We start from the raw sequence: 23,224 nt of genomic DNA on the forward strand, positions 1-23,224 counted from the left end.
CCAAAACTTAGGCAAATATTTCATCAAGTTCAATACAATAAATACAGAAAGTCACAGATTTAGGTTTAGCCTGAGAGTTCAATAACAATGATTAAATGTCTATGTTTAAATTGAGGAGTGGAAGATTCAGCAGTTTAGAGTCCCCAAGCTATTATCACTGTCTGTATCTGGTTGACACGGTTTTACAAGGGACCTAGTGAACCAGATACCCACATCAAATAAACACCAACCCATGTCCTGTAGGTCAATACACCTTAGATACTAAACTCAAATACGGCTACATTTTGTTGGTTTTAAGTGAAACTTTTATTCAATTAAACCTGCTGTGAAGTTCTTGTTTTGCTTAAAAATTAGCAAACCAGATAGTGATATACCCTCCCCCACACACACACACAAAAATAATATTCAGTATGTTTGCAATTAAACTGAAAGGTAACACTGTGTTTGGTTTGTTAAACTAAATTTTTTAGCTAATAAATGAATATGTTTTTATTTAGTGTACATCTGTTAAAACATTAAGATCTGTATAAGGTACACTTGAAAAAAAAGAAACTACAGTTCTACCTAACATGTACATTATATCCATGGAAGGAAGGAAGGAAGGAAGGAAGGAAATGTTTTAGTTAATGCACTCAACACATTTTATTTACGGTTATATGGTGTCGGACATATGGTTAAATATCACACAGATATTGAGAGAGAAAACCGACTGTACTCTTTTCGATTAGTAGCAAGGGATCTTTTATATGCACCATCCAACAGACAGGATAACACATACCACAGCCTTTGATATACCAGTCGTGGTGCACTGGCTGAACCGAGAAATATCCCAATGGGCCCACCGACGGGGATCGATCCCAGACCGACCGTGCATCAAGCAAAAGCTTTACCACTGGGCTACATGTACATCCCGCCCCTATATCCATGGGGAAATGCATATAAAAAAGTAAAGTTTGTTTTATTTAACGACGCCGCTAGAGCACATTGATTTTTTATCTTATCATCGGCTATTGGACGTCAAACATATGGTCATTCTGACACTGTTTTTAGAGGAAACCCGCTGTCGCCACATAGGCTACTCTTTTTACGACAGGCAGCAAGGGATCTTTTATTTGCGCTTCCCACAGGCAGGATAGCACAAACCATGGCCTTTGTTGAACCAGTTATGGATCACTGGTCGGTGCAAGTGGTTTACACCTACCCATTGAGCCTTGCGGAGCACTCACTCAGGGTTTGGAGTCGGTATCTCGATTAAAAATCCCATGCCTCGACTGGGATCCGAACCCAGTACCTACCAGCCTGTAGACCGATGGCCTGCCACGACGCCACCGAGGCTGGTAAATGCATATAAAGGACTCCTTGCTGCTAAATGATTCTATGAAAATACTATGTAATAGCAGCAGGTTTCATCTCATTATGTTGACATAGAATCATAATTCTACCATATGCTGGACACTTAATAGTAGGGCTAGCTAATGTACGCGCCAAATTCACCAATTGAGTATTCTAAAAACAACTGTCAAATTTTATTTTCATTTGGCAAAATAATTTAGTTTAATAATTCATATTTAGTTAGAAAAAAATACATGTAACTGGACGTTTACTAGAGAATTTGATAACATTTTCTTTTCACCCAGAGCTAGCCCTGAAGAGCTGCTAATTAAAGTTTAAAGGTTTTTTGTTTAACAATGTCACTAGAGAATATTGATTTATTAATCACTGGCTATTGGATTTGGTAATTTTGACATATACTCTTAGATAGGGGGATACCAGCTACATCAGTAGCATGGGGTCTTTCATATGTACTATCCCACAGACAGGATAAAACATACTATCGACTTTGGTACACCAGTCATGGTGCACTGGCTGGAATAAAAAAAATAGCCCAATGAGCCCACAGATGGTGATCGATCCCCAAACCAACTGCAGATCAGTCGAGTGCTTTACCAACTTGGCTACCTCCTGCCCCAGCTGTTAATTAATTACTGGGGTGTCAGTTAACATGTCTGTTTATTAAATGTGTGTATCACAGACAACCTCTAATCTACATCATGTTGATCTTTGGATACATGTTACAAGACTGCTTGGTGATCCCCAGACTTGCAGAAGTAATGGAGTCAGAGGTTTTGTTCCACATCTAAACAAAATTAATTTATTTTACATAAATAGCTACATGTGATCCTCTGGTTTGTTATTTAAACTAATCAACTTTCTTTCAAACATAATCAAATTTGAAATGTAACAGCACATGCCACTACATGTAAGTTTAAGTACAAATAAGTTTTAAATAAGCTTTAGAAAAAAAAGAGAAATAAAAGAAGAAAAACAAAATCAAGAAAAAAAGAGAAGAAAAAAAGAAGAAAAAACAAAACAAAATACCAACCAAACCATATGCCAAAATTACCAAATGCTTGACATCCAATAGCTGATGATTAATAAATCAGTGAGCTCTAGTGGTGTCGTTAAACAAAACAAACTTTATTTCTTATATAGATGATGCTGTTGTCACAATAACAAACATTTTGAAAAAAAATAACTAAAACAATATTGACGCACAAATTCAAAATCAAAGCATGCGCTGACCAGAAACCATATTTTATATTTTATTTGGCCTAAAACTAGGGCCAGTGACCTTAAACATCAAATTCTACTATAGCCTATTTATATTTCCACCTGTTTATATTTTTACATTTTATTAAGTGAGACTTAGCAACAGGAATTAATGTGTCTATTATTTTGAATGGGTCGACTTAGCAAAACGTATTAATGTGTCTATTATCTTGTTGGGGTCTTATCTTCTTATTTATAGAGTTGCTTAATGGGTTTTGAACTGATGTTTGCAGTACACCTGTTTAATCCTCATAAACAATTAAGCAGTTTGTTTTGTTTAACGACACCACTAGAGCTTACTGATATACAGTAAAGTACTCTTATAATGAACCACAGTGGACCATGTTAATTAGTTCCTTATAGAAGTAGTTTGTTGTACACATTTGCATAAGTTGATCATTAATACATAGGTAGATAAAACGGAAGTTTACTATCAGTTTGTTCTATGCAGTAGATCATTCTAAGCATGTTCGTTATAAATGTACTTTACTGTATAGTCACAGAGAGAAAACCTGCTATATTTTCTCCATTAGCAACAAGGTATCTTTTATATGCACCATCCCACAGACAGGATAGTACATACATGTATCATGACAGAAATGAGAATGAACCGAATGGGCCCACCAACGGGGATCGATCCTAGACTGACTGCGCATCAAGTGAATTCTTTACCACTGGGCTACTTCCCGCTGCTTTGTTTTGTGTAACAACACCACTAGAGCTTATTGATTGACTCATCCATCATCAGTTATTGGATGTCAAACAGTTGGTCGTTTTGATCTGTATTCTTCACAGGAAACCTGCTACATTTTTTCATTAGTGGCAAGGGATCTTTTATATGCAGACAGGATAACACATACCACAGCCTTTGATATCTTGGTATAGTAATTTTTTATACTGATTTTTAAAAAGGGACCATGAAAAACATCCGGTTTTGATGGAATTCCGGTTAACAGAGGGTCCAGTTAACAGCATTTTTACTGTATATTGTTGCCATTATTGTATATCATAAAAAAGGCCTAGTACATTAAAATACATGTACAAACAAACAAATTGTGCCCAATTAATTCTTTTTTAAATGCAATAAAATATATTTCAGTCAAAGTAACTAGATATACCTGGTGTGTGTGTAGGACAGCATACTTACACATACCAGCCCCAAAATAGCATGGACTGGAATGAATTACAACAGGAATGTGTGAAGAGAATGGCTAGTTCATAGTGATTCCCCAAATATTTACAATGTTTTATTGGCAGCAAGGCATCTTTACACACACACACACACACACACACACACACACACACACACACACAAACACACACACACGACACAAACGTTATATATATATACAATAAAGCCTTTCAAAACCAAACCCTTTGTAAACCAGAATTCCCTCAAAACAGGAACATTTTCACTGTCCCTTTTTAAAAATCAATACAGAACTTAACCTCTCTAAACAAGATACCTCTTAAAACTGGGCATTTTAATTGGTCCCGAGGGTGTTCGGTTTAGAGGGTTCTTTTTTATGGTATATATATATATATATATATTTATCATATAATATCTTACATTTTCTGTGCAATTAAAGTATGTGATATTTTTCAAATCACATACTTTAAGAATTTGATAACTTTGCAAATTAGATGTAAATTAGTCAAGGTCTCGGCACTAGGTTTATTGACATTTAAGCAAACATACTTGGGTGACACTCCATGATTGATGTATGCATTCATAGTCATCAAATAAAAACATTTCAATGGCAATTTGACACTGTAAGCTGTCCAGCGTTCAGAAAACAAAAAACGTTAGGCATAACTTTATTTTGATGTAAGGACATCCAAAATGACGTCATTTCCATTCAAAAATACACTGCGCCACATATTCTTACGTCATTTGAATATCTAGTAATGGCGGACTGGAATTAAAGTTGCTTGTACAGTTTACAAAAACATGTTGTATTAAGCTTGAGCTTATATGATAAAGAGATTATCACCCTTGTGTATTTCAGTATCGTCAATATCATATATTAGGAATAAAAATAATGTATTATACTCACCAGAGGCTTGCATAATACAATTTTTATTCCTAATATATGATATTGACGATACAGAAAAACACTCTGGTAATAACCTCTATATATATATATATATATAAATTTATATATATTAAAACCTATCAAAACTGGACCGTCTGTTAACCAGAATTCCCCCAAAGCCAGACATTTTAAACCTCTCCTTTTTAAATATCAGTACAGAAGAGAACCTCTTTAAATCGGACACCTCTTAAAACCATAATTTTTTACTTGCTCTCGAAGGTGTCCGGTTTATATATGAGCCACAATGTATTGTGTGAATTGAAAAATAGCAGCAACAAAGTTGAATGTTAATCACAGCTGTGTATGAATAAGTCACAAACATTCCTTTTCTGTTCCTTTTGTCTTACACAATATTGATAACCGTATTATGCTGTAAAGAAAACAGGAAAACCTTGTCAACAAGACAGAATTAAAGCCAGAGAATTAACATTTGATGAAAGACTGCCAAACATGAAACAAGTCTGTAAAACTTTTCTTTTTAGAAAACCAGATACTTAGAGAGATGGTTTTAAAAAGTGTTTATGAAATGTCTAAAATTACATCAGCCTCTTGTCTGCAAGTGTCTGTCTATCAAACAAGGCATTAGCTTCAATCACAGGTTGCCGTACGTTACACTGGCAGGAATCTTGAAAATGCAGACGCGCACATATGTGAGATAATAATGAGTTGTGGATTTGCTATAAACCTACACAGACTGTGCTTAAGGTTGGTTTACACTAATCCATTTCCACAGGGAAATAAAATAAAAAGAAGTTGGCATTAGCTTCAATCACAGGTTGCTGTAGGTTATATTAACAGGAATCTGTAAAATGCAGATATGTGCATATGTGAAATAATAATGAGTTGTGAACTTGCTATAAAGCTACACAAACTGTGCTTAAGGTTGGCTTACACATATCCATTTCTGCATTTCAATCATATGTCCTTGTGCATCCGAGTTGTGAAAATGTGTAAAATGCATTATTTCCCATATGGATGTGAAATAATAATGAGTTGTCAGCTTCTTAAGCTATATAGACTCAATGTTGGCTTACATCAAATTCAGTCATTTCTTTGAACTTGATTTTAATGCTGAAATACAGAACAGATATATATTCACTCTGGGTGGGAGCTGGTACTGGGATTTGAATCCAATACCTACAAGTTCTATGACTTAACAGCTTAACAAGTACACTATTGAGGTCAATACACTAAAATCTATTCTCACTGCAAATCAAGAAGTTACCATTAGCTTTAATCAAAGGTTCAGTCAATTAGAGTTACAAGAATCTGTAAAATTCAGATGTGAACATAATTACGTGTGTAAAAAATTAGAAGAATCAATCATATGCACTCATCTGGATATATATATATATATATATATATATATATATATAAAACACATAATCAGTCATATGCAAGCCTCATCTACAAATCAAAATGTCAACCACCTATATATATAAAGATACATCTAAGATTATTTTTCCTTCATTCCTCTACCACAGAGGTACATTACATATAATTGTTGGAAGAAAATATTCGTAAAATGTCTTGGATAAAGCCCCAGTCCATGTCAAAGGCAGGGTCTGGGGGGTGGGTGGGGGAGTATGCCTAAACCTTCATTGGATATGGACATGCAAAAGGTGTTTGGAGTTGGAATTCTTAAATGAAAATAGGATTTCTTATTGACTGGTCTGATCCATTTAGACGTTCTTAACACTGAACATCTGATTATAGAGCTTAGTTTGGTTCAGCAAGTTCAACACAAAATGCAGTAACACATTTAATGAACCATAAAATCTGGCTGACAATGGAATTTACCTGGCAATGATAAAAGGGGTCAGCCAAGGTAACAAAACTAAAAAGATAAAAAAATAAAGGATTCAAACAACTTTGACAGTAATAGGTGTTAACTATATAACAAATCCACATCTATTCAGGAACATGTTGATTTTTAAAAATAAGCAAAATAAAATTTTAAAAAAAATAAAAATAAAAAAAGAAGAAAAAAGAAGTGAACTGTATGCTGAATGAAGAGGTAGAAACCATATATAGTGATCAATACTCCAGCACTGTCAATCATAGGCCATGGTATATGCTATCCTATGAGTGGTAGAGAAAACAAAAGATCCCTCTTTGCTAACTGGTATGTTTAGCTCATATGACATAAGACTATTTTCTCTTCATCACTGACTCATTAATTTCTGTCATGGAAATAGCTGAAGTGCACACCCAGGCAGGTGACTTATGTGTCTAGCACAGCATGAAAATCAACTTGAATCTGACTTGGATATACACACCTTTTCTTTGTTGCCAACATGATGCATTTATTATATTTATCTAAATGGCAAAAAAAAAAGTACATTAAAGAAATAAAAGTAATTTCTCCCCTCACTTGAGAGCACCTGCAATTATTATCTGACAATTTAAGCCATCTGTGCACCTCCCTTAACAGCAATCCTAAGCCACTTCTTTCATAACAGAAAGAATATATATTGTAACTTAATTACCCATCTGCATCCAATTCAAAGCATTGCAGCAGAAATCTCAACTGATGTAAGTTAAGGCTGGTGCTCTGGACTACAAGGTGGGCTTCATAATGACTACACCGATTGCCAACAATGAAGGGTGGAGAAAGCCATGCCGTAGATTCCAAGGGTATTCTCAGCCTCAGATCAGCTATGATAGTCTGCTGCAACTTGACAGGCCTGCCGGGTTGCAGTCTTCCTGGTTATCTCGTAATGTTTTCACAGCTCTGTGTTAACATGAGAAATGACCGACATGTCTTTGAAGAGGAACTACTTTTTTCTTTCAGACTGGAGGAGCTGATAAATTGTTGTCGTTAAAAAGCATTTAAGGATCATTTGTTGCAGGATGAAGCAGAAAAATACTTGTTTCATATATATATATATATATATATATAATTATTAATCAGCAAGACTGTGTTGGTTCATTTACAAAAAACAACACATAAACCACTACCACCCCACAAAAAACTCTTGGAAAAATGGCTTGTAGCTTTCTTTAACAGAATGAGTGTTACCTGACAGTCATTTGTCAACAGTGCATTGCATAAGGTCAAAGTTAAAATAATTAACAGTCACTTAGTAAAAACCCCCAACCCAAAACCCTTCATTTCAAATATATTTAAATGCTTAAAGCAATTTCATTTGTAATTCCATTAAAATCTGTGTTAAATAAAGTATCAATATACTCTGTATTTGAAGTTTGTTGTCAGTCAGAAAACGCTGATCTCTTATATTTGACTGGTTTTCTTAACTCTGTCACAGACGTGAACAAAGGGAAGGGCCAAGAGCTGACATTATTAATGTAAACTGTGAAAAAAATGCGTGCGTATAAATTTTGCATCGTTCACGTCCAACCTTATGTCATGAAATTAATACGCATGCACTATTTCCCAGTTTAAAGAGATGTCTCGATTTTCGATGCTTCGTCTGTTGTTCCTGCCTTATTCGGATCCGGTAGCATGTGGCCTTCAATTTTAGGATCACCGTTTGTTTTCTGGAGATAGCGATACATGTTGCAACAACAAATTTCAAGCGCATTTGATAAACATTTTGTATTTATTTCATGTATATCAGTACTCTCGTTTCAGAAATGAAACTCAAAATCATGCAAAAATAACATGTTTATTGAACAAGCTAACATACACTGTGACTAATTTGTTTTTTTTTAAAATATTTTATTGAGAATAAAATTCACAAAAAGATTCACTCAACAGGCACAGCCTATACACGAGCTATCCTTGATGGCGACAAATCGTTAACTGTTTTATGTAACTTCAATCGATGGCGACTAATCGTTTATTGTTTTATCTACCAAAGGGTGTTAACAGTTAACAACTGAAGCTGTGAGTTGTGATTCTAATACAGGTGAGGTGGGTAGGGCCTAATCCACTATATAGACTCTGTACCAGGCACAATTGCTTGATGTAGGATAACAGAATATTGATTTACAGACAGTAACTTTATAACAATTACAGTGAGCTGTCTCTTTCCACTTTTTTTTTTGAGCTGTCAACGGTCGTTCGCGAAATTTACACGTCGTGAACATGTGCTAAGGTATACATTCGTGAAAAAAAACACGTCGCAATATTAATACGGTTTACAGTAAATAAGCTTTAGTACACTGAAGTTATTCATGTATTTCATGTTTTAAATAATAAACTTCAACTTGTATCATGTAATATGTTTATTTTAATACAAGCCTTCCTTGAAATCAGTTGATCCTGCTATTTCTCGTCACAGCCAGTGCACAATGACTGGTATATCAAAGGCAGTGGTATGTGCTATCCTGTCTGTGGGATGGTGCATATAAAAGATCCTTTGCTACTAATGGAAAAATGTAGCGGGTTTCATCTCTATGACTTTGTCAAAAATTACCATATGTTTGACATCCAATAACCGATGATTATTAAATCAATGTGCTCTAGTGGTGTCATTAAACAAAACAAACTTAAGTTATTTTTATATTATGATAAAGCCTCATAATAAGAAACCTGTATCATGATAAAACAACTTTATAAAACCCATTTTTACTTATAATACCTACTTGTGTGACTGTTTAATAGGGGTGTCTTCTCAAGCAAATGTCACTTACTGAATTTCATGATAAATGTTTTTTCTTTAAAAAAAATTTAATACAGTACTTTGATTTTTTTTATATATAATTATTAATCTTCAAAACTGTATACTTAAGTTTATTTTTATAAATATTTATCTTCCTTTTTGGTTTGTTTATACTATATTAAGAAATTCTGGGAATGGTCCAATTGTATCGAATGTATTCCACATGAGAAAACAAAACTATTTGTGATAATAATTCTGTGGCCTTACCTGCATGTGATTATGGTAATGATTGTATAGAGGGTTCTTATTATAACTGGCCTTGGTGCTATAGTAATGAAGCAATTGACTTTAACACTGACAGGTCCTGGGTTTTCCATACTTGATCTAGATAACCTGAGTTAATGCATGTTGTTGGCTCAGTGTGTATGCATATGACCATCACACTTACTTCTCTCTCACTAACCATCAGTTGAAGTTCCAGGGGTTTTGCCAGAGGGTAAAATGGGTATGGCACCATACCCACATTTTTTTGCAATTTTTTTTTAAAGTTAACCTTTTGACAAAATTAATTACTCTTTATCATTACTGTATGATAATAACCATTTTTTTTCTGGGGACATCCCCATACCCCCTATTGACAGTGGTTGCATTCAATTTCATAGCGCCATACCCAAAAATTTCTTTCTGGTAAAAACACTGAGTTCCTATTGAGATACACAGAACCAGCAATGTCTACCAGATGATAATCCATCATTGGGAGTCATACACATGGAAGACACCAATGAAAGAGAAGGGGGGGGGGGGGGGTAGAAACTCAGTGTAGGTGTGCTTTATACACACCCATTAAGTCTAGTGGTTTACTGACTTTGGGGTGGGGCCAGTCCTGGAGTGAAACATCAGCCTAGTCTCATGGTTTAACCACTGTACAGCTGAATCCTGTTGGCTCGAACTTCGTCGGTGCTCGGGCAGTTTGACCTAACCATTTGGTCAACTCGGGACTTCATGTTTGATTAGAGCATTGTAGTGTATTCAACCCTTCCGTGTTTGACCCAATGAGATTCTTCTGTACTTCTGAGCTGATTACAATAGAATATTTTATAAGTCATCAACCTTTTATTATAACTGCCTACCGTAACCAATTTTTAGAGATTTTGTGAAAAATTGGAAAAAAACTAAATTTTTACAAATAAAAAAAATTGACAATCTTGTTCAAATAATCTTTAAAGATTTCTTTTCTGTTTGTATACAATTTTTCTCAAAAGCTCTAAAAACGAATTATGCAATTATTCTAAGAGGACTAATGAAATGTATGCATTCCGACTGACTCACTGCAAAAGTAGTGAGTCTGTGTACAAGAAACTCGGTTTTCCTTTAAGGATGGTGCATGTGTGACCCCACTGCACCTGCAAAATGCAAAAAGGAGTAAACAAGACAAAGGTCACCATGGAAACATATGCCTCTGATGCTCAACTGCAATTACCTCATGATGATTGCAGATCACTGTGCAATCAGCTGGTAGAAGTTCACCGAGCCAGTGATCACCATCAAGTGATCAGATACTTCAAAAGATTTCCAAATGATCTTTGAGGTGAACCTTGGTTATCATAACAGTCGGAGACGGGAAGTACATCACAGATCATGACGATCTACGTGGTTCTTCATGCAGAACAAAGCCAGTTGGTCAGAAGCATTGGCATCCATGTGAAAATGTCAAAAAGGCAAGTCTGTGATGGTGATAACATTTATTTGTATGTTTATATTCAACTAAGGTTTAAACATGCTTTCCCCCCAAGCATAAAGCTCAGTTGCATTATAATTGGATGTGTACCCAGATGCATATGGGTTAGGAAAGGAAAGGAATGTTTGTTTAACAAAACTTCAGCATATGTCTGAGATATGGTTATTTCAACATTTTTGTCAGTATCTTAAGTGATATAGAAGGAAAACCAACTGCTGCCTCATAGGCTACTCCTACTGATAAAGCAGCAAGGAATCTTTTATATGCATTTTCCCATAGACAGCGTTTGATGCACTAGTCATGGATGGGACGTAACCCTTTGGTAAAACACTCATCTGACGTATGGTCGGTCTATAGGATCGGAAGGAAATGTTTTATTTAACGACGCACTCAACACATTTTATTTATGGTCATACAGCATCAGACATATACGGTTAAGGACCACACAGATATATAGAGAGGAAACCCACTGTCACCACCCAGGCTACATGGGCTACTCTTTTTGATTAGCAGCAAGGGATCTTTTATATGAACCATCCTACAGACAGGATAATACATACCACAGCCTTTATTACACCAGTTGTGGAGCACTGGCTGGAACAAGAAATAACCCAATGGGGCCACCGACGGGGATCAATCCTAAATTGCGAGTGCTTTACCACTGGGCTATGTTCCGCCCGCTATAGGATCGATTCTTGTTGATGGACCCTTTGGACTATTTGTTGTTCCAGCCAGTGTACCACAACTGGTATATCCATGGAATGTGCTATCCTGTCTGTGGGATGGTGCATATAAAAGATCCCTTGCTACTGATAGAAAAATGTAGCTGGTTTCCTCTCTAACACTTCCAGCAGCTGGTGATTAACAAATCAATGTGCTACAGTGCTGTCGTTAAATAAAACAAACTTTACGGTAATTATTTTTAGTTGAGATTGAAAAACCCCACAAGTCCATTGAGAAGAATCAATCCTGCAACCCACTGCACCTCAGGAGAGAGGTCTACCAACTGTATGTGAGATGGGTAAGCCTATCAATCAGCAACATGTAATCTTTTACCAATCAGCAACAAGTAATCTTTTACATCAACAGCCCACATGAACAGTCCTTAATGATAAAACAATATGAAAAACACACCCTATAATTTAAAACACAATTTTGTTTTTTAATCATATTGTTGCAATTCTGCAGGACAATTGAAGATTGCTCTGTTTACAAAGTAGCAAGTCTTCTCCTACAGTTATGCCACTATCTTGTGAGGACCGGCCTCGGTGGCATCGTGGTTAGGCCATCGGTCTACAGGCTGGTAGGTACTGGTTTCGGATCCCAGTCGAGGCATGGGATTTTTAATCCAGATACCGACTCCAAACCCTGAGTGAGTCGTCCGCAAGGCTCAATGGGTAGGTGTAAACCACTTGCACCGACCAGTGATCCATAACTGGTTCAACAAAGGCCATGATTTGTGCTATCCTGCCTGTGGGAAGCGCAAATAAAAGATCCCTTGCTGCTAATCGGAAAGAGTAGCCTATGTAGTGGCGACAGCGGGTTTCCTCTCAAAATCTATGTGGTCCTTAACCATATGTCTGACACCATATAACCGTAAATAAAATGTGTTGAGTGCGTCATTAAATAAAACATTTCTTTCTATCTTGTGAAAACTGGGCAGATAATACTGTATACGTAAGAGCTGACATGCCACAAACCTATATTTTGTAATGTTAAAACTTACTAGTAATTATGCTTTACAAAAACTCTATCTTTTTTATCTAATGGAAAAATATTTTTAAAAACAACAATAAAGGGCATATTTTGACAATAAAATTGGAGGGACTGTAGGAGGAAACCATCTGTAAGCCTTGAAAGTTAAAAGTTACAGTTTGGTTTTGTTTAACACACATTGATTTATTAATCATCAGCAATTGGATGTCAAACAGTTGGTAATTCTGACATATACATTTAGTCTTTAGAGAGAAATCCGGCTACATTTTTCTATTAGTAGTAAGGGATTTTTATGTGTACTTTTCAACAGACAGAACAGCACATACCATAACCACTGATATACTAGTCATGGTGTGCTACATGGTTGAATAAATGAATGGGTCCACTGTGCTGATTCAATCCTATTTTTAAGTTGAGGACTGGTGCCAAAAAATCTTAGTTTCAAAAGCTAGGTGACAAACCATGTACACATTCATGTACTAACCTCTACCTAATGACCAATTACATTAGCCTCACAACCCTGCAGTTCATTTTTGTTCAGAGCTAGAGCAACATGTACACACACACACCATGTACCGGTGAATGGCCACTAAAACTGTTGACAAATTGAGCTAATTTGCAAGTGGAAAACACACCAATGTTTTCATGACTAGACTCCAATCATCAAAGCAGTCAGTAACCGTAGTGACGTCAGACCACCAAGTGAAGACGGCCATTGTTGTGAGGGCTAAAAGGGAAGACCTTTTTACACAAGACCCATAATAAGTAATGACATTGTTTTGATGACTAACAGGAAATTCACAGCTTTAAGAACTCAGCACCTGACTAGCTGACTAATGCAGAAAATTAATGTCGTTCAGAGATGCCATCCTTTCATTACAAAAAAAACATGAACACCCACGTGACCATAAATATATTCACCGTTACACCAGACATGGTGAGTAATACACAAAATTAATGTTATTTCTCAGAGATGCTAGTTACAAGAAAAACACCAACAACCCATCTCTTAACCACAAGAATTTACCAATGCACTAGACGTGGTCAACAACAGGAAACAAGAAGGAGAAGTTCAAACGGGGAACATCACAAACTTCTTAACATGCAAATGCTAAATGCACTCAGTGATAGCAAGTCAAAGGAAAACATCTGTGATTTGGACTGAGTTAAAAACACTATTTGTGTGGTCACGTTAGGAGCTGATACAAAACTGCATGATCACAGTGGGGGTGGGTGAGGCACCACAATAATTATGTTATGTCTGGTTAGTGGGTCTAAATGCTGCATGTTTTTTTTCTCAATATCTACCAGCACTTTAGATTGCAGCAAAGCTGAGAAGATAAATTTTTGAAAAGGTGAACCCAAAATAAGTATGCTCAAATAAATTACAAACATGCTAACCTCAAAATATTTCACCTCAAAATCAATGGAAGAAGAAGTTTATTTTGTTTAATGACACCACTAGAGCACATTGTTTAATTAATCATCGGCTATTGGATGTCAAACATTTAGTGACTCATAGTCAACAGAGAAAACCCGCTACATTTTCCTAATGCAGCCAGGGATCTTTTATATGCACTTTCCCATAGACAGGAAAGCACATACCACCATGATAATAATTCCAAAATGTGCTCCCAAAATGTATTATTTTTGGTGCATTTTTGGCAATCTTCATGCACACCAACAAAAACCACACCCAAGCAGAAGCTGGCAGTTATAGCACCTGTATTTATGGACACTTTGGGTATCAAACTTTTTGGCGCGGTATTAAGTTTTTCACAAAATCAGCTTGGTTGAAAATTACTCCAAATGGTTGCACCCCACTTTTGTCATAATAACAGCCCAATACATGAATACTGAGCCTCTTTACAGGCAAACAGTTTGCACTCCTGGTGAATAATCAAATGTAATTTAGAAAAATAACCCCTTACTAAGATAAGAATTTATTTCATGTTCCAAATAATCAGCCTTCAAACAAAGATCTATGCAAAAACAACAAGCAAATTCTTTTTGTGACAAGATACACATGGGAGAAAACTTTATACGGCTTATTTGGCGCGGGATGTAGCCCAGTGGTAAAGCGCTCGTTTGATGCATGGTCAGTTTGGGATCAATCCCCATCAGTGGGCCCATTGGGCTATTTCTTGTTCCAGCCAGTGCACCACGACTGGTATATCAATGGTCGTGGTATGTGCTATCTTGTCTGTGGGATAGAGCATATAAAAGATCCCTTGCTACTAATGGAAAAATGTAGCGGGTTTCCTCTCCGGGACTATATGTCAAAATCACCAAATCTTTGACATCCAATAGCTGATGATTAATAAATCACTGTGCTCTAGTGGTGTCATTAAAGATTTTTTTTTTTTTTTTTTTTTACTGCTTATTTTAGCCATTAAAACTCAGTCTGGGTGGAGGCCGGCATTTAAGATTGGAGCCCAGAACCTACCAGTCTTCAGTTCAGTGATATATAGTCACTACACCACTAAGGCTGCGTTTTTTATATTAACATTTCATTTCAACTTATTTTCGTGCTTATATCTAATTAAGGTTCAAGCACGCTGTCTTGGGCACACACCTCAGCTATTTGGGCTGTCTGTCTAGGACAGTGGGTTAGCTGTTAATTGTTAATGGTTATGAGAGAGAAGAGGGTGTAGTGGTCTTACAACTATATTAACAGATCAACCCTTATGACTCACTGCACCTCGAGTGAATGTTCTAGTACTACTGTAATACGGAGCTCCTCCTCTGAACATTTAGAAAGCTATAAAATAATAAGTACAGCTGCTGGCTGTAAACAGTTATGCTGGGAGATGCCTATGGTTGCAATGCCCCGTTCACAGGTGTATGTATATACCCAATACACAAATAACTAACTTGGGCTTCCTGTTATTACTGTATTAGCAAGCAGTGATACCAGACTGTATATCTTCCCCTCTGGCACTCCATCTGCAAGCAGACAGTCGAACCTGATGTAATGGACTTCTTGCTTAATTAAGGGGTGGGTTTGTTTTGTATAACGACACCACTAGAGCACATTGATTTATTAATCATTGGCTATTGGATGTCAAACATTTGATGATTTCGACTCATAGTCATCAGAGGAAACCCATTACATTTTTGCATTGCTAGCAAGAGATCTTTTATATGCACCATCCCACAGATAGGAAAACACATACCACTGCCTTTGACCAGTTGTAATGCACAAATTGGGATGTATACCAGTAATAATGCACTTGCTTGATGTGCTGTTGGTCTAGGATCAATCCCCATTGGTGGGCCCATTGGGCTATTTCTCATTTCAGCCAGTTTACCACGACTGGTGTAACAAAGGCCATGGTATGTACTATCCTGTTTGTGGGATGCAAGAGATCCCTTGCTGCTAATTGGAAAGAGTAGTCCAGTGTGCGACAGCAGGTTTCCTCTCTCATTATCTGTGTGGTCCTTAACCATATGTCCGATGCCATATAATTATAATTAAAATGTGTTCAATGTGTTGTTACATAAAACATTCCCTCCTTGGTGTTTGTTTTGTTTAATGACACTACTAGAGCACATTGATTTATTAATCATTGGCTATTGAATGCCAACTATTTGGTGATTGATATGTAGTTTTCAAAGCAAACATGCTACATTTTTCCAGTAGTAGCAAGGAATTGTTTTTATTACATCCACTTTCCCACAGACAGAACAGCACATACCACAACCTTTGATGTATGCTATGAGGTACTGGCTGCAATGCAAAAAACCCATTCACAGAATGGGTCCACTGATGAGATTAGATCCTTCAACCCAAGCACCTCAGACGAGCACTCTACCCACTGAACTAGTTTCCGCCCCCATATATCTCTTGTATACACAAATAAGTGTATTTCACCTTGTATATAAAAACATCCTATAACTAATCTATTATTTTGTTGATCAATTCAGTGGCCTTTATAAACAGGTTTTACTGTGTATCTCTTATTTATCTAATAACAGCTCCAAGGAGCTGGATGAAATCATCCTTACAAATAATGCAAAACTTCTGGTAGCCAATATAATATGGAGAAAACCCAAATATTCACTCCCGACAAGTCAGTCGGTGCATACACAAACAAAAAGAAGAAAAAAAGAAGAAGAAAAAAAGTCTGCAGTCGTTGCACGAAGAAAAACGTGCTGAATAGGGAGCTAATTCATTTTATATTAGTCGATAATAATGGGAAGCAATCACTTTTATATGCACCAGGTGACATTAAGTGTCTGTATAGGAGATAACCTGTATCATGTCAATTACTGAATGAACTACTTGCAGTGTGAGATCAAAGCTGTACAGGTATGAGAGTGATAGGAGGGACATTACATGACAAACGTACACCGTGCAGGCAATACACCTATAAAAGTCACCAACTTCATTACCACAGTGAAACTGTAGTTTAATATGGTGGCCACACACACACACTTGGGAGTATTTAAAGGAAATGAATGTTAGTTTAATGACACCTCAGGACATTTTAAACTATGGCTGTTTGGTGTCTAACCTAATCTCTATGTTGATACTTTGTTGAGAGTGAGAGAAAATGAACAGTCACCACATAGGTCATTCCTGTCAAAAAGCAGCACAAAATATTTTATATGCCCTTTACCATGGACAGGACAGTACATACCATGTTATTTTGTATAATGTTTATTTTCTAATAATTATTTTGACACTGTTGAGATGAAAGAAAACTTACAATCGCCACATAGGCCATTCCTGTCTAAAAGCAGCACAAGGTCTTTTATATGCCCTTTACCATGGACAGGGCAGTACATACCATGTTATTTTGTAAGATGTTTCTTTTATAACGGTTATTTTGACGGAAAATTCACTGCTGTCATATAGAGTACTAATCTTTTATACATAGCCCAGTGGTAAAGCGCTGGCTTGATGTGCAGTCAATTTAGGATCGATCCCCGTCAGTGGCAGCATTGGGCTATTTCTCGTTTTAGCCAGTGCTCCACAGCTGGTGTAACAAAGACTGTGGTATGTACTATCCTGTCTGTGGGATGATGCATATAAAAGATTCCTTGCTGCTAATCAAAAAAGAGTAGCCTATGAAGTGGCGACAGCAGGTTTCCTCTCTCTATATCTGTGTGTTCCTTAACCATACGTTTGATGCAATATAACCATAAATAAAATGTGTTGAGTGCATTGTTAAATAAAACATTTCCTTCCTTCCTTTTACCACTGAATATACAGTGAAACCCCTCAACACCGGACCCCCTCTAAACCGGAATCCCCTCAAAACCGGACGTTTTCCGCGGTCCCGTGATTTACACATCTTTTAACACTATATTTTACCCCTCTAAACTGGAAACCCCTTTAAACTGAACACCGGACAAACAATTCGGTCCCAATGTGTCAACTTAGTGTAAATCCTACCCCTGAAAACCGGACGATCAAACCGATACCAATCAATATGGCGCCCACCTGTCTGTGAACACCGATGGCTAGTGCAATATGCGCATGCTCGAGATCGCTGTTATCAGTGTAATCACCGCTGCATACAGTACAGGTACCGCTCAGCAGGCAAGATTAGCAACTTGACAATAAACAATTAAAAGGACTGATCGCAAGCTTTGGTATAAAAGTTAACTACTGTAAACAAATTGATTGTGTTGTAATTATGGTTAACATTAGTGGAGTTCAGGTTTGGGTTAGATGTCTTTAGTAAGTTACGAGTGTGTTTTAAGGTCTTAAATGTGATCCTTCACAAACATGTCTCATGATTTGCTTCAAAGATTGACACAAATAACAGGGAATTTAATTTGCTGCCTTCCTATTGTGTGAATATGTTGGGTTTTTTTTAAACGTTTGTATAGCGAAATAAAGAGTAAGCAAAAGTATATGTTGGCTTTGCATAGTCGAATAGATGTTAGTAGTGTTTCATTTTCATGTCGATTTTCAACATGACGGAACATCCAGCTAAACGTCGCCATGTTGAACTCTCGCTCGATGATAAACTCAAAATAATTAAAAGTTTCGAAAGTGTACCTAAACCAACATTAAGATCTTTGAGTGAAAAGTTTAGTATTGGCAAATCAACAGTTGGAGATATCATCAAAAAACGAGAGGTTTATAAGGCAGAGTTTGAAAAGAATATTAGCGGGAACAAACGGAGGTTTAATAACGCATGTAAATTTGATAAGCTCAATGCTCATAAATGCACCATTTTTCAACATATTCTTGTTGTTCTTGTTTTAACACTTTCCCTATTTTATGGAGAACGGAAGGTATTTCCGTCCAGGCAGACCCCTGAAAACCAGACACCTCTGAAAACTGGACATTTTACTTGGTCCCATGTATGTCCGGTATTGAGGGGTTTCACTGTATATCAAAAGCTGTAGTATGTGCTGTCATGTCTGTGGGAAAGTGCTTTAGCAGTATGACTGGTCCATGTGGCAGTATAGGGTTTTCTTTCTCTGTTATTCCCAACAAGGTATCAAAATCACCTTATGTAGACCACAAACAACCATGAAAATGCACAGGAGTCACTAAATAAATATTCCTTTCCTTTCTACCACTAAACTACATCTGCTACTGAAAGAACATTTAAAAAACCCAAAAACCTGTTAAAAGCACTTGGTCCTCTTTCTACAATGTGTGGTATTTGTGGCTAAAACATAGTTTTGCATAAAAATATTTCTTTCTTCACATCTGGTTTCCTGAAATATATTTCTGACGATAAAATGTTGGCAGCTATGCAAAAATATTTTTTTAAATATGCATTTCGTATGTGAATATTTATATAAATATATATATATATATATTTTTTTTTTTTCACACATACATGTATATGCAATATATTTTGAAAAATGCATAGATTGCAATATGTGCCAGAGGCCTAAAACAATAATAAAAAAAATTGATTGATTGCAATATATTTCTGAGTGAATAATTATCTGAAAATGTTCTCAGGCATGCCCCCAGTCTCAAAATTTCAAATGTTATATGGAAATGAGTAAATGTTTATGCTTGTGACCAGTAAAACAAGTAGGAATAGCCAAACACCGTGACTATCACTTCCTTAGAATGCAGGGTTTAAGCTAGACCTCAAAAACATTATTAGTACATGTATACTTCAGTGAATTTGATGAGAAAACCTGTAGCCAAATTCTAATTTCCAGGGGTGGAAGCAGGATTTTGTAAAGAGAGGGGCAAAGCTAACCTGGCACTCGCCAAATTCGCCAACTGCAAATTTTAAAAACAACTGGCAAATTTTATTTTAATTTGGCAAAATAATTTCATGACAAAATTGATATTTCATTACAAAGTAACCAGGTTTCTGCAGTTTTTGAAGTTTGATAGCTAATTTGGCGAAATTTTCGGTGGACCCAGAGTTATCCTTGGAGGGTAGTTTTAGTTTGTCCAAGGTAAATGAGCCGAGCACCCAGTAAACAAAGAGAAGGTGATTTGTAGGGCATGTCAGGGGCATGTGTCCCACAACATTCTGAAATACAAATGCTCAGACTCAGTTTAGTGTTGGATATTGTGGATGATGAATTTATAGAAGCAAAACAAGTCTTTAAAAAGAGCACTTCAAACATGGGGGGGAGGGGGAGTTCAGACTCATGGGACCCTTGTGATCCCTTCCTCTCGACACCAAATCACCCAAAATGAGCAGGTGATTTTTAAAATTAACATTTGATGAATTAATAGTGAAATACATCTATCAAATTCTAGTTTAGTTTGCATTTCACAGTTTGGCAAATCATTTCTGAAAATAGAATAAGAAGATAGGATAGGATAGGATAGGATAGGATAGGATAGGATAGGATAGGAGAGGGCAGGGCAGGGCAGGGCAGGGCAGGGCAGGGCAGGGCAGGGCAGGGCAGGGCAGGGCAGGGCAGGGCAGGGCAGGGCAGGGCAGGGCAGGGCAGGGCAGGGCAGGGCAGGGCAGGGCAGAATAGATGTTTAACGACACCCCAGCATGCATTTCTGAAAAAAGTATTATAGTTATAAAACTCCAGTATCACCTGAAGTACATGTTATAAAGTGCATATAAGTTACAAACAGGTGTGTAAAGTTCATAGCATGACATCAACATATAAGGCAACTGGTTCATTGATCTTCAATTTAATTTTTTATAGGTTTAGTTTTTTATTCACTAATAACTGGCACCAGATCGTAAAATACGAGTACACACAGACTCACATCAGTGATATTATGATAACAAAACATGCAGATCTACAGCACTATACAACACAGATCTACAGCACTATACAACACAGATCTACTGCACTATACAAGGTCGTTATCGTACAAAGTGGACTGTATTTGGTTTACCTGTTGAATGAAACATGAACACGTGAGAAATGAATTTTACTTCCGTTTCTACTTATCAATGAAGATATCAAAGCATTAAGACACCACTTTAAAATGACAGCCTGTGACAATGGAACCAGCTAAGGAGGAATATATAGCATGACAAATGTATGCCATGCAGGCAATACATCTATTAAATATACTGATTTAATTACTGCAGTATTCATGGCTGTAACAATTGGAAATGCACACTGACACCAGTGATAAATAATGTTGGACTAACAGAATAGGTGACAGCCTGGGAAGATAGCTGTTGTAGACATTACCAGTGTTCTAAGATTGTTTATCAACATTCAAAGTTGTAGACATTACCAGTGCTCTAGGATTGGTTTATCAATCTTAAATGTTGTAGACAAAACCAGTGTTATAATATTGGTTATCAACATTAAATGTTGTAGACATTACCAATGCTCTAAGATTGATTATCAACATTAAATGTTGTAGACAAAACCAGTGTTATAAGATTGGTTTATCAACATTAAATGTTGTAGACATTACCGATGCTCTACAATTGGTTATCAACATTAAATGTTGCAGACATTACCAGTGTTATAAGATTGGTTTATCAACATTAAATGTTGTAGACAAAACCAGTGTTATAAGACTGGTTATCAACATAAGACGTTGTAGAAATTACCAATGTCCCAACTGTGTTGACAATACTATTACATGTACTGTCAATACCAGTGCTCCAAGACTGGTATATCAATACTAAATGTTGTTGCCATTACTAGTGCTCGAATATTGATATGTCAAGGCTATAACAACACTAAATGTGGACAATACCAGTGCTCCAAGACTAGCATGTCAAGGCTATAACAACACTAAATGTGGATAATACCAGTGCTCCAAGACTGGTATATCAACACTAAATGTGGACAATACCAGTGCTCCAAGACTGGTATATCAACACTAAATGTGGACAATACCAGTGCTCCAAGACTGGTATATCAACACTAAATGTGGACAATACCAGTGCTCCAAGACTGGTATATCAACACTAAATATTGTTGCCATTACTAGTGCTCGAATATTGATATGTCACGGCTATAACAACACTAAATGTGGACAATACCAGTGCTCCAAGACTAGCATTTCAAGGCTAAATGTTGCAGACATTACCAGTGCACTCCAAGACTGGTATATCAACATCAAATATTGTAGACATTACCAGTGCTCCAATGCTGGTATGTCAAAACTAAATGTCAAAATTACCAGTGCTCCAAGAATTGACCCTTGACTGATCTGTAGTTTTGGTCATGTGTGGAAGAAATCTATTTTTAGCAAATAAAAGTTTTAGAATCTTCACTTGTAAGACACAGTCAGACAATATCATTAAAAAATAAAATGTCTTACCTGATGCTGACTGCTGATTTACCTCCCTTTGTTGCCGGTCTTTAACATCTGTAGAACAGAGAGAGATCTGAAAATAGATTAATTCCAGTCAAAATCAAACACAATATAAAACCAAATTCATGTAAATTAAAACAGGGTTATGAATTGAAAGAAGAAATATAACTGAATACCAATGTGTTTTGTTTAACGACATCACTAGAGCACATTGATATTTATTAATTATCAGCTATCGGATGTCAAACATTTGGTCATTTTGACATAGTCTTAGAGAGGAAGCCCGCTACATTTTGCTATTAGTAGCAAGGGATCTTTTATATGCACCATCCCACAAACAGGACAGCACATATCACGGCCTTGATATACCAGTCATGGTGCACTGGCTGGAACGAGAAATAGCCCAATGTGCTCACCGATAGGGATTGATCATAAACCGACCGCACATCAGGCGTGCGCTTTACCACTGGGCTACATCCTGCCCTTATGGTTAACAGTGTTTAACACCAATTTTTCTACGGATCAGACAGCATTGTATCATAGCTGTTGACCCCTTGCTCGAAAAAAATGTAGCGTATACCAGTTGTGGTACACTGGCTGGAACGAAAAATAGCCCAATGGGCCCACTGACGGGGATCAATCCTACATAAACCATGCATCAAGTGAGCGTAAGTTAAACAAATTTTTTTCAGTTATCTCATTCAACACATCTGTACAATAAAACACAAATGTCAAGAATGAAAATATAGTCCTGCCATGTTTTTAATGCACTGTTACATAAACAGTGAAGTAGGTATCCCAT

At 36.6% G+C, this 23,224-nt stretch overlaps 1 protein-coding gene across 3 annotated transcripts in view; it reads right to left on the minus strand.

Moving 5' to 3' along the window:
- LOC121388681 (A disintegrin and metalloproteinase with thrombospondin motifs 16-like) overlaps window positions 1–23,224 on the minus strand; it is a 178,557-nt gene that overhangs the window by 90,710 nt on the left and 64,623 nt on the right. For all 3 annotated transcript variants that reach the window (XM_041520131.1, XM_041520132.1, XM_041520130.1), the window contains exon 2: window positions 22,429–22,495. In XM_041520131.1, coding sequence (XP_041376065.1) covers window positions 22,429–22,495 — 67 coding nt within the window. The remainder of the gene's footprint in view (window positions 1–22,428; window positions 22,496–23,224) is intronic.

This window comes from Gigantopelta aegis, chromosome 14 (genome assembly GCF_016097555.1).
Source record: "Gigantopelta aegis isolate Gae_Host chromosome 14, Gae_host_genome, whole genome shotgun sequence".
In the NCBI taxonomy this organism is placed as follows: Eukaryota; Metazoa; Mollusca; class Gastropoda; order Neomphalida; family Peltospiridae; genus Gigantopelta; species Gigantopelta aegis.